We start from the raw sequence: 13,524 nt of genomic DNA, 5'->3' as shown, positions 1-13,524 counted from the left end.
CAAAAGAGAAGGCTGAGGGAGGATCTAGTGGCCTGTTATAAACTAGTCAGGGGGGATCAGCAGGCATTGGGGGAGTCACTGTTCCCCCGAGCACTGCCAGGAGTGACCAGGAATAACGGTCACAAGCTGGCAGAGGGTAGATTCAGACTAGACATCAGGAGGCGCGACTTCACTGTCCGGGCGGCTAGGATCTGGAACCAACTTCCAAGAGAAGTGGTGCAGGCTCCTACCCTGGGGGTTTTCAAGAGGAGGTTAGATGAACACCTTGCTGGGGTTGTTTGACCCCAGTACTCTTTCCTGCCATGGCAGGGGGTCGAACTAGATGATCTACTCAGGTCCCTTCCGACCCTAGAAACTATGAAACTATGCATTTCTACCTCCTGTGCACAGTCTCTTCTCAGCAGAAATCTCTGTTGGCAAGAACCACCATAGACTTCCCAAGGAAGACTCAGCTTCCACCTAAGGGAACACAAGAGCACACCTGGGATCCAGGGAACTTCAGAAGTGGCAGAGAAAACCTTTTCTTTTAGGCAGGAATTTGCTACTCTTCCCTAACAATAAAGGATAAAAGAAGAGCAACAGTAAATTGTGGTTTAGCAGCAGACACCTGTCCTGGGTTTACAGCATTTCACTTAGCCAAAGCAGACTTAATGCAAGAAAATCGTAATCTAGGTAAAATTAAAATATTACATTTAGTACTGTGCATCTGCTTATGAGCTTGTACCCCACACAGCAAATAAGCACACAGGTTCCAACAGACAAATAGATTAGTGCCTATATTTTAAATATTTTTTATTTGTATTTGGAAGTCTGCACAAATGCATTATTAGTCTGTTCTGACCTTGTTTCCAAAGTGTACAATTTAATCTTCAAGAAGTTTTGAAGCCACTGAACTGCTCTGAGTAATAACAACTTGATGCTACGTTGGTAAATTGAAATCCTTACTAACAGTAGAAAATCCAGTCCCATTTGCTTAGTTTCCACTGTCTTAGTAATAAAGCCTAACAGGTTTTAAAAGATTTCTGGGGTAGATATGCTTGCTATGGAGGGTCAGATTTTTGCTTTTAAAAATGTGCCCATATGTTTTTGGAATACAAGAAAAGGAAGCTAAAATGAACAGTATATTTTGCAGCCTGTCTATGTACTACATTTTAAATAGCTTCATAATTAATTCAAGGTTTCTTCAAAATCAAAATTCAAACAGCACAATGAAAGGGAAAAAAATAAAACATTTCTGTAAATTTCTGTAAATTGCCTAGCTTCTTCTTGCCATAAAATAGGGAGAAGGGGTGGGTGTAGAAAAGACTACAGACACTATAAAAAACTAAGTATTAAAATAATATAGTTACTCATTTTCTAAGATTGCTTCCAGTATTTAATTGCCTCACCACATATTTCCAGTGTATGTCGTGGTCTTGAATATAATAGTTTTGATTTTTCTATTGTTAATTCCAGAAAAAGGAAACAAGTCAACAGAAGCTGTATGTAATTTGAAGTTTGACATTTTGATGAATTTAGGAAATAGCTTTGAGTTGTATTCGTCTTAATCCATCTACTATTAGGAACTGTAATTTAACATCAGAAGAAGGATTAGTAGTAGGATGTTAGGCTACACTATATTTATTGTAGGTACTTTGGAGCACCTAACAAGAGCCAAAAAATTCTAACTATACTATTCCCATAGCCCCTATTATCACATGCTGGCCAAAGTCATTGCGGGACCACTGGCAAAACTTTTCCAAAACTTGTGGCGCTCCAGAGAGGTCCCCGAGGACTGGAAAAGGGCCAATGGTGTGCCCATCTTCAAAAAAGGGAGGAGGGAGGACCTGGGTAACTATAGGCCAATCAGCCTAACTTCTATCCCAGAGAAGATCCTGGAAAAATTCATCAAGGAGTCTATATGCAATAGGCTTGCAGAAGGTAGGATTCTGAACAATGGCCAGCATGGCTTCCTCACGGGCAGGTCTCGTCTTACTAACCTTATTTCCTTTTACGATCAGGTAACACCACTTGGATAAGGGAGAGGAGGTTGACATTGTATACCTTGACTTCCAAAAGGCCTTTGATCTAGTATCCCAGGATGTCCTCGCAAGAAAACTGAAGGATTGTGGGCTCACAACCATGAGACAGTTAGATGGGTACGTTGGTGGTTGCAGGGTAGGACCCAGAGAGTTCTAATGAACGGATCTGTATTGTCCTGGCAAGAAATGGCCAGTGGTGTCCTGATGAGGTCACTGCTTAGTCCAGTACTTTTCAGCATCTTTATCAGTGATTTGGATGCATGGGTGAAGAGCACACTGGCCAAGTTCATGGACATCACCAAGTTATGGGGGAATGTGGTCACGCTTGAAGATAGGCTGCAGATACAGGCGGACCTAGACAGGCTGGCAATTTGGGTGGATCAGAATCAAATGAAGTTCAATGTCGAGAAATGTAAAGTGCTCCAGCCATGGACAAAAACCCCTACACACCTAGAGAGTTAGCAACGCCAAACTGACCGGCACCACAAATGAACGGGACCTGGGGGTAATAACAGACCACAGTATGAACATGAACCGGGAGTGCGACACTTACCCAGCAGGGTTAATACTACCCTGGCATGCATCAATCGATGCATCTCTAGCAAAACTAGGGAAGTGATTCTTCCACTTTACTTGGCATCGGTGAGACCGCAGCTGGAGTACTGCGTCTAGTTCTGGGCACTGCACTTCAACAAGGACGTGGTAAAGCTCAAGAGAGTTCAGAGAAGAGCCACCTCGCTTGGGTCACCTGGCCCCAGTTGTCTTTCCTGCTTGGTGCAGAAGGCCAGACCCGAAGATCTTCCGAGGTCCCTTCTAGCCTTACAGTCTATGAATCTATGCTCACCTTGTTAGAATGTAAACATTTAAATTGAGGAGAATTCTCAGGTTATTACAATAAAATCCCTTAATGTTTTTAAAATCAACAATTGTAGAAACCCTTATTTTCCTACCATCTCAGATGCACCTAATCATAAAGTGTACAAAAAAACATGAATCTTAGCAGAGGAGCCCCCACTGTGGTTTAGTGCTTCAATCGGGTTTTAAAACCGTTCATCTTTTCTATAGTAAAGTCCTTATCTGAAAGTTTCACTCTGAGCTTGTATAATAAAATCCTCCATGTGAACATTTAGCAGTGCCCTCTGCTTGTATTTCAAGGCCTTGATCTTGCAAACATTTAGGCATGTGATTGTATGATTGTATCCTGATACAATGTCAGGATGTTAGCTAGGAGATTAACAGCAAGCCAAAGTATATTTGCTGGTTCAAATAAAATTTTAAATATTACTGTAATCAAGCTAATTGCCTCCAGATTTTTTTTTTGTTCACAGCTATTTTTTTGCATTTAATTTCACAATAAAATATTAATTATTGCAAGATAGGGAATGCCACAACTAGAAAACCGTGAGAGCCAAGGTTACTCCATCTATGTTCAGCTCATCTATAGCATTATTTCTGTTAGTCCTTCTTTTGTTTAGGGTGTGCTCAACAGCCAAGTTAGCTTTGCCAGAGCAAGATCCACTTTTGCAAATACCTGACATATCCCTGATTTTACACTGTAATACTGGCAAAACAGGGCTTCACAAGGGGATTTTAGGAGTATGAATCTTTAAGCATGCATGATCCCTCCAAGACAGGTAATCATGAACAACTGTTCCTTTCTTAGAAGTACACTTACGGAAGGGATCTTACGGTATCATTCTGTAATCCCCCTCCATCTGTTGTGCTTACAGAGTCAATCAGAGTTGGTAAGGAAGCCTGAAGGCAGTGACTTCCCCAGACGTGTGGCAAAAGCTGTTTTGAAGAGTTCTGTATATTAAAATGACCACTAGAGTCCTCTCCAATTTGGAAATAAAGTCATGACCCCAACCTGAGAGCCCACATTCTAGAAGGGCTCAAGAGTTTTCTTGTTCCAAGCTGAAGTAGAGAAAATTAATCTACCTCTAAAAGCCTATTGTCAGCGCACCATCAATACATTTTCCTAACAAGAAGTACAACTACAATGTCCCTATTCTTCCCCATTGATCAACACTGTTGTTCAGGAAGCTGGCAGCTTAGCGACAGATTCTGATGGCCTAGAAAAATGCAAATTAGTATTGCTTATGTTGGTGCTACACTGTAAAAAATACAGTATAATGTCCAAGAAAATCTTGCATTGACACACCTCTTACAAATTCTCACTCACTTTGACATTTGATTATAAATAAGATGCTAGTAGTAAACGTTAGCCTATGGAAATCAACTTCTCAGCTTACCTTCATCCTTGAATACTCAACTTACTCCTTATCTTTTAGGAACAAACAGAGCATGTGGCTCTCTATTTGTATTTTATTCTAAGTCTGATTAAGTACAGAGGCACACTGCCAAAACAGTAACGTATCTTGCTACACATGTAAAGATGCAAGTGCAAGCTTTATTCCAGCATCAGGTCAAAGGCCCTGCCCAGTTTTCCCAGCTGTAACAAGTATGTGGTTATTCAGGCTGCAGAGTCAAGGGCAGATGAACACAATGCTAGCTAGACGCGTTGCTCCCTTGTAGAATCATAGAAATGAAAGGCTGGAAGGGACCTCAAAAGATCACCAAGTCCAACCTCCCTGCTTTAGGCAGCAATACTGCCAAGATCAAATGATCCCAGCAAAGTGTCTGTCCAGTCTTCTCTTGAAGACTTCCAAGGTTGGGGATTGCACTGCCTCCTTGGGAAGTCTATTCCAGGTTCTGGTCACCCTTACCATAAAAAAGTTCTTCCTTACATCCAACCTTCTCCACATCTTTTTTGAAGTGTTGCACCCAGAATGGGACACAGTACTCCAGCTGGGGTCTCCCCAGTGCCAAGCAGAGAGGAAGTATCATGTCTTTAGCCCTGCACAGGACACATCGGCTAACACATCCCAATATGCTATTAGCTCTGTTGACTACAGCGTTGTACCGACAGCTCATGTTCATCCTGTGATCAACCATAACCCCAAGTTGTTGTGCACCAGTGGCTACAGACGAAGGGTGTCTTAGCCATGCTGCTAGGCTAGGGATGGACCTTTAGCTGCTTTATTTTTTGAAGATGAAGCAGAACTTTTTGTGGTATATGTCAATTGTGGCTTAGGCAAGCATGTGAAAAGTAAGTCCATCAGGTATGCCTTTAACAAATAAATGAGACATGCAAGTACTTTTGATATTTTTATGTTCCTGCAATAATACACTCACACATCTTTTCCCCAAAATCAGCCCTCCAAAACTAGGGTGCCTGTCTTAGACAGGGAGCTATTTTCTGCACCAGAATTGAAGCATAGGGACCCTGCAATGGCTTCCAGGGCCTGTCCTCCTCTCCCAGCCTGGAGCGGTGGAGCACACACATCTACAGCACTGTACTTAGTTTCAATGCTTTCATAATCACTGCCAAATCGGCAGTAGCTTTTAGCTGAACTTTTGCCTCAAACTGGAGCCATTGCCTCAGCACTGATTGTCAGGATTCAGCCTCAACTCTAGAAAAATCTTTTTTTGTTCTTTTTTTTTTCATTATACCTTCCTAAAACAAGGTGCACGTCTGATTTGGGAGCATGTGGTATGCAAGAAGATACAGTAACATAAGTGTCTCTTCTGGGGGTATATTTGCTCTGAAAAATGATACCTGGATTAAAAAAACACTTAGAACTAGAACAATCTGTCAAAGTTTCACAGGAGAACACGCTTATTGAAATGTAATAGCAGCAGAAGCATTTCAAAATAACAGTTCAAATAAAGGAAGTTTAAAAAAAAAAAAAGAGTATACACAATATGTAATCCATTGCATGATACCCGTGCTATGCTTATGTTGTTTTTTTTTTTTATGAATGCTTGGCTACATTATTCCTTATTAAAAACACTACAGACATGCATATAGGGGATATGCAAGTTGTTTTACATCTCTCTTCTTCAAAACTGATCAAGATAATATTAAAGCACCATAACTTATTATGGGTACAACTTTCCAAACACACTAGTGTAGTATTGCAGTGACTATAATTGCTTTAATTGCTTATCTTGTTATTGGCGATCATCATTTTGACTGTTTATTTTGTTATTTCTCTTTTTATATAAGGAAAAGATTTAACCATTAAGATTAACTTTATCTTGTTATGATTTACTTTTTATAATTTGATCGGTCATTATTAGTGCTTGGAATTAGCCATCTATTTTAAACTTCTTATTGCTTAGCATACATGTATTTGACATATTGGTCTCATGATTTTAGACATATTTGACTCATGACTTTAGAACTTAAATTTAGTAGAAGGAGAAAGCTTGTGTAAGGGTTTGCGGTATGTCTGGCGTGTGTGGATGTCTGGCTTGTGTGGAAAGAGGTAACAAAAGTGAATAATATATGTGACAATGTACAGAAAGACATTCCTCTTGCAACAGGTAAAAATAGCTTTCTGTGGTTTAATGGTTAACAGCTATAGCCATATCGAGTCAGCAATGAAGGATTACCAAACACTAAATCATGCTCCATCCTGATGGCTGAAGATTGCAAGCAATGGCCCCTGAAGATTGCAGACCACAAAGCCAGAAAATCATGACCTATTAATCCCAGCCTGCCAACAGGACAAGAAGGATGGCCATTGTGTCCAACTCAGCGGAATCCATAGGCTCATATGGACAGCTATTACTATAAAGAATGAACACAAAGACAAGGCTTTGGGTCTTTTTCCACCTGCAAGAAGGAGTTTTGGGCACGTCCAACAAGACCTGACTCCAACTCTCTTGGTCAGCCTGGCGGGCCACCAGACTGACCTTGAGCAACTTTGGAACTTGGTAACACCTTAACCTTTGCAGGACTGTCTAACTTCTGTGTGTGTGTGTGCGCGCACGCTTGTCTCTTTTGAATGGATGGATGGATGGATAGAGTATGCATAGGAATGAGTGAAGCAAATAACCTTACTGTTCTTTATTCTTTTTATGTTGTATGTTTTATGTTACAATAAATGCGCTGTTGCACCTTATTTCCTGATAAGATTCCGGCTTGTTTTTAATTCACACTCTAAGTCCTGTGCGCACAACACTAGATTATTATGTATGGTTTCACACACAAGCAAACACATACCCAAAGTGCCTACCTCTTCATGCCTCATCACTTCTATCATTTCCATAACACTAATAAAATGGTGGCAGCGATCTGAATGGTCAACCAGGTGTGTAGGAAAAGGACGATTCTGCCAGAGTCTCCACTCAGACAAAGAAAGCTCACGAGCTCCTTCCACTCCAGATTCCTGAAGTCAAATAAATAGCAGCATGAAGATGTCAGTCAAGGAATCGTTTAGCAACACTAATATTTGGAATCTCACTTTTCTATAGGAATGATACTTGTTAAATATCCTGAATAATGCCATAATTCACCATACCTATTAAGCTTGTCTGGTTTAAAGAGAAAAACTTTGATTTTATTCTGAACACAATGCACTTTGTGTTATTTTGCCAGTATATTAAAGAAACACTTAGAGCACTTACACACGATTCCAGTGCATTGGAGCAGACAAGAGTGAGGCAATTACTGCGCTCCAGCATCTCATGTATCATCAGCATCCCTGCGCTTAAAAACAGCAGTAGGGGCACTTGAACTAAAGCTCGTTCAACGAGCTTTAGTTCAAGTGCCCCCACCACCATTTTGAAGCACAGGGATGCTGATGCAGGAGACACAGCAGCACTTTAGAGTGGCTCACGAAACCATTCTAAGTAAAGCACTGCGCCTCCCACCCCTGGATCATGCGTAAAAGTGCCCTTAAATATTACTGTTTTCTCTTGCACAAGGAAGAGTCATGTCAAATGCAAAGTTATTTACTCTTTTACATCAAAAAGAGAGAGGCTGAGTCTTTCACTAACTTCTTTTATAGTTTTGTACACAAATGGTTTTTAACAATACTCATAAAACAGACTATCATTAGTGATATGCTCAAAGGAAAACTAGCATATGGAACTCTTGAAAGTGCTACAAAAAATCATAAATACACGATTAGATTTTCTAACATTTTGATGACTACCAAAAACATAACTTATAAACTGACTTATTTATAGAATTAAGAACTAGTCTCCAAGATATTAAAAATACCTCACACACTGAACTATTTTGAAAATTATGATCTACACTATCACTGAAGGAACAGAACATTCTTACACTAATATCTGATGCTTTCTTAGAACCCATCATTTAAGAAATTTAATCAGACATTTAGAAGTTTTAAGGATGATATTAGTACACATGTTCAGTTTATGGCTGGCAAACCAGATCAGGCCTATACAGCAATGTCATCCAGTCCATAGCGTTTCCCACGGGCTCAGAAATTTGGTGGTAGGGAAACTGGCTGTTTTAATAGCTCCCAGAGCTTTAACAATTGATGTTACCACTGCTCCCTGACCACAAAGTTTCTGAACTTGTGGTTATCCAGCCTTTGCAGCTCCCATGGTCCTGCGCGCAAGATCTAGCAGATGGGGTCATACCCCCAGACTGACTCTGTGCAGGATCTAGCCCATGAACCATTCCTGCACCACTCATCCAAACAAGACGGCTAGATAGGCTGAGCACTGCTGTATTAATTTCTTCTTCTGAAAAATATATCTGAATTATTTCTGTTTTGAACTAAAGAAGTCCCTTGGCTTGTTAGCTAGGTTAGCTCACAATGACTGTTTTTAGTTGTATAATCCATGAAGCCATATATTATTTTCTCTAACAAAGAATTCCTTTGAAATGTTCTTAAATATATGGAAAGAAAGAGTCAGGGAAATGTATGAAGTAACTTTTTGTCAACTTCTACCGCTATACCAAAGAGGTTCAGTTTTTTCTTTACAATATCACCCCTATTTTGATACTAAAATGATCAGATTCCAATTTCTCATACCAAGGGAAAAAAGTTTCCAGAAAAATCAATAGCAACAATTCCTACTGGTATTTTCCAACTAAGTCTTCCATTACCACAGAGGTCATTGCATTAAGGTTGAACTTACAGCCGCTTCTTCCAGATTTTCTAAAGTCTCAAAGTGAACACGAGGCAAGACTGGTTCTTTCAGTCCATCACTTTCCTTTAGTCTGTATAATCTGTTCCATACTTCATATTCTTCAGATGTTAAAAACCAGTTTTCATGCAAGTCTGCTTGCTTTGTGCCTGCAAACAAGTTAAAAAGAAAAATTTTAGGAAAAATAAGACACATTTAACAAGGAGGATGGAAACACACACACACACACACACACACACACACACACACACACACACACACACACACACACACACACACACACACACACACGTAATAATTAGGTCCTCCTATGTTACCTATCAGGGCAACACAAGTTCACTGATGCAAACAAAATGGATCTGCAGAAGAATCTGTTGTTAGAAGCAGAAGTGAAGAGAGCCTACCATCTGTTAGGATTACAGATTCACTGGCCAAGGTTTCTTTCTGGGGCAGCTGCTGATTGCTGGGTGGAGGTGGTGAAGAGGCGTGCATGTAATTTTTATTAAAACACTTATGAACCCCATAGTGATAGCAATCACCACATAGGGAAGGTATGTCCTCACACTCGAACATATTGCTGAGAGACTAAGGAGAGTATTGAAAATTAAATAATAATTCAGAGACAGAGGGACAGATTAGAAAAGCTAACAAAAAGTAAGCAGAGATCTTCAGAAACTGCAATTATATAAAAATAGCAAGGAGATACCTTTAGAAAGTGCAAAATGTCTAGTAGGGGTGTGTGAAACGGGCCATATTCAATTCAGATTCGGCCCAAATTGGGGACAGTGATTAGATTCATTGATTCAGATCGCTGTCCCCGATTCAATTCAGTCAAATCCAGATCTGAAGATTGGATGCTGATTTGAAGAATCAGCAATTCAGACACAGACACAGTTTTAAATGTTTTTTCTATATACCTCGAGGTACCAGGCACAGCTCGTGAATGCTGCAATGGTGGGGTGGATGGAGGGTCCCACAGAAGCGTGGGGAGACCCCCCTGCGTGCTCAGTGACAAACCCGGAAGTGGCTCTGGTCCACTTCTGGGTCCACTGGGGGAGTGCGCGCAGGGCCACCCGCGCCTCCCCCAGCTTGGCGATCAGCCATGGGGAGATCCCAGGTGCCCTGCCAGACTCAGGAAGCACCAGTTGCTGAGCCGGGAGGGTGAAGAGGGGCTCCCAGCATGCTCCCAGGCAGTGGACCAGAAGTGCTTCTGGTCTACTTCTGGGTCTGCTGCTGAGCATGCTGGGGAGCCCCCCATGCTCACGTGGGATGCTCCATCCACCCCAGCATCACAGTGTTGACAAGCCACCTGGTACCCTGAGGTATGTAGACACAGCTTTAAATGCTTTTTCTATGTCTGAAATGCCAAATATTTCCAAATCAATTCGGAGCACTCCAATTCGATTAGGAGACTACAGGGTCTCCTGATTCAATTCGGATTCGGAGATTTGTCCACCGAATCTCCACCAAATCAAATCAAGGACCAAAGCTTCGCTAAGCCCTAATAACTAGATCTACAGCACTTTCTGATGGTCTCTCCCTTGCTATTTATAAGCCTCGCTATTCTACATCCATAACAGAAATCACCTTAAGGTAGTTAAGAGAAGCTACCGACCAAGCAAATGTCTCTCTGAATAAAGATGTACATTACCACTTCCTTCAAGATCCACTTTAAGACTCACTGGTCCCAAGATCCCCCCCATCTATTTCTCCCAATCTTAATATCCATCCACTGGATTCCTGTCGCATACATATTCTGTTTTGAAAAGAGTCAGACTTAACCTTACTACTTCCTAAGTCAGTCCAAGGTCTAGAGACATGATACACCGCTAGGAAATGAACTTGCAAAGGTGACACAAACTCAAAGGGGATTTGGGGAGTGAATAAATGAATTGCTCCAATACCAGAAATGTATTTAAAATTAACACTGCTACATTCCAGCGCTGCTTATCCTATATGAAATTCAGGATAACTTGAGAACTATTGTGAAAAAGGAATACTCTCACTTGCTACAAACTTTTTAAATACGTTGCTGTATAAAAAGAGAAGAAAGAGGGCCAAAATAAAGCTCAGTCTGAGCTCAGTTAAGAACTCTATTAAGAATGAATGTAATCTGTTCTGAAGTAAAAGGGAAGACCCTAGAAGACACGACTAGTATTCATACTGACCTTGATAAATTGGAAAAAGTAGTCTGAAATTCATACAAAGGACCTATACAAAGAATGCTCAATAAAATTGTATTTGACCTGCTCTGATGATAGGGGGAGGGCAGTAAACATGATAAAACCCAATTTTAGCCACGCTTTTGACATAGTATCTTATGATAGTCTCATTGATAAGGAAACATAATATAGATGAAAGTACTGTAAAGTGGATACATAAGTGGTTAGATTATCATGCTCAAAAGAGTAGTCATCATTAGCTCAATGTCAAAGGAGGACTCAAGTGGAGTTCCCCATAGACCAGCCCTGGGTCCAACAATTTTTTTCATATCTTCGTTAATGGTTTGAAAGACTGATTGAGTGCACATATAGCAAACCTGCAGATAACACCAAATTGGGTCGAGCTGCAGGCATTCAACAGAATGGGGCCCAGATTCAGAATGACCTTAGTAAATTGGAAGAGTGATCTAAAATTAATTAAAATGAATTCATTAAAGACAAATGCAAAGTCCTGCACATGAAACAATAGCATGCACAAGTATAGTTTGGGGGTTAGATCAGATAACCTTGAGGTCCCTTCCAGACCTACTTTTCTATGATTCTAAGTAGCTATCAAAATGTATTTGTAAAATATGGTTTTTAATCTAAAAAATAGCAAAAGATGGCTACATTTTCAATTTTTAAGGGATTCATTTGTAACAAAGACAGATGCCACCAGAATAAAATTCAGTGAGTACTATGCATCATCAAGTACGCTGAAATGATCAATGAGAAGATCATTTCCCATGGAAACATACATGTATTTATAAACACAGAGACATTTATAGCTAAATAATAACTTAAAACCTATACGTTATGTAAGATCATTATTTTAATACAAAGCCACATGGCAGAGGATTACTGAAATTCATGTATGAACACACAAAAACAGAGTACTTGAGACTGGAACCAAACTTACGTAAAGAAGTAAAGAGGCCTTTCAAAAGAGTCTCCCTCTCATATTGAGACTACTATAACAGTTATAGTTCAGGACTAAGTTTTGATAGGCATTCAGAAATGCTTCAGAAATAAAAGCTTTAAGAAATGCAGTATGAAGTTATTCCTCAAAAAACAAAATATTGAGTCGTCACTTATCATGAACTGTTTGAAATTTGATATGACATTAAGTTGATATTCGTGCATCAGGCATGCACATCTTTCAAGTAATGTCCTGACTGGTTTAATGACCACCTTTATTCTTCCATGGAAGAGAAAAACCAGGACACCTGGCACTAGAATCACTGATGCATTTTATTTCTTCTGCGTGGCTTGACGCCAACTAAATGTAGATGTTCAAAGATCTTCTGAATAGGAAACTTAGAACATTTTTTATTCTAACTTGACATTTCTCAATTAAAGCCAGCATGAGAATACTGGCAATTGTAGAAGGGGAGTTGATTTCAAATATACAGAACAGCATGAAGCTGGGTATCAGTAGGATGAATAAGTATATTCCATCTTCCCCATACTAGTGCAGAGCGTTTGGTCATAAAATAATAGACCAAAGCCAATGCCATTTTTGGAAGAGCTTTAGGGTCAAAATCCCAGCTAATGCCAGCCATCTTATCTTCTGATACAAATTGTTCATCTGCCTCATATCCTGATGGGAAAAGAGTCTTCTGTCACAAGATACACCAGGATACTGTAGGGTATGTAAGCCACCTGGAGCCTTTTTTGGGAAGGGTGGCATACAAATCTAATAAAATAAATAGACTTCACTGGCATCCTTCCAATGTCATCTTAGCTTTCAGACTGCAGAGGGGAAAAGCTGATGCTACTGTCTTAGCAAAATTAGGCTTTAAACACCTACATTGAAAATAATTCTCCGTCTTTTTTAGATTTCCCCCCCCCGAGAGAGAGAGAGACTTCCATTTTTATTTTTTTTTAATAAATGTTCAAGACGCACTGTTTTAATAAATTGAATTGCCTAGCAATGCTGCAATATAACTATATTGCAGCAGATAACAGCAGCAAACAGCCCTTATACCAAAACCGTATCATAAGCAGATGACAAATCTAGAAAAGCTATTGCTGTTTTTAATTTCCTCTGAAAGCCCACTTTAATATATGAAATAAGGGCAAGTACTTGATCACAGCAACTCCAGGCTGACCTGAAACCTGACCTCTCCCGGGATATTACTCTCTCAAAGTGAGGACAATCTTGTCAGCAGCACTGTCTCCAGCAACTCATACATGGTGCCTAATGATAAAATCAGACAAGTTTTTGGGTCACAGAATTTGCCTGAATTCAGTAACTCTATGAATTTCCATTTCCTCCATTTTTTGGCAAATAACTAGAAAGAAAATCTTCCTCACTACAATGTTTT

At 40.0% G+C, this 13,524-nt stretch overlaps 1 protein-coding gene across 1 annotated transcript in view; it reads right to left on the bottom strand.

Moving 5' to 3' along the window:
- FANCM (Fanconi anemia complementation group M) overlaps window positions 1–13,524 on the bottom strand; it is a 107,001-nt gene that overhangs the window by 33,603 nt on the left and 59,874 nt on the right. Inside the window, exons 12-13 of the mRNA XM_019504234.1 lie at window positions 8,988–9,145; window positions 7,106–7,258 (exon numbers count right to left, since the gene is read on the bottom strand). Coding sequence (XP_019359779.1) covers window positions 7,106–7,258; window positions 8,988–9,145 — 311 coding nt within the window. The remainder of the gene's footprint in view (window positions 1–7,105; window positions 7,259–8,987; window positions 9,146–13,524) is intronic.

Source organism: Gavialis gangeticus, unplaced genomic scaffold, assembly GCF_001723915.1.
Source record: "Gavialis gangeticus isolate Ggan-Ray unplaced genomic scaffold, GavGan_comp1, whole genome shotgun sequence".
Classification (NCBI taxonomy): domain Eukaryota; kingdom Metazoa; phylum Chordata; order Crocodylia; family Gavialidae; genus Gavialis; species Gavialis gangeticus.
This window is presented reverse-complemented; position numbering and strand designations above follow the sequence as displayed.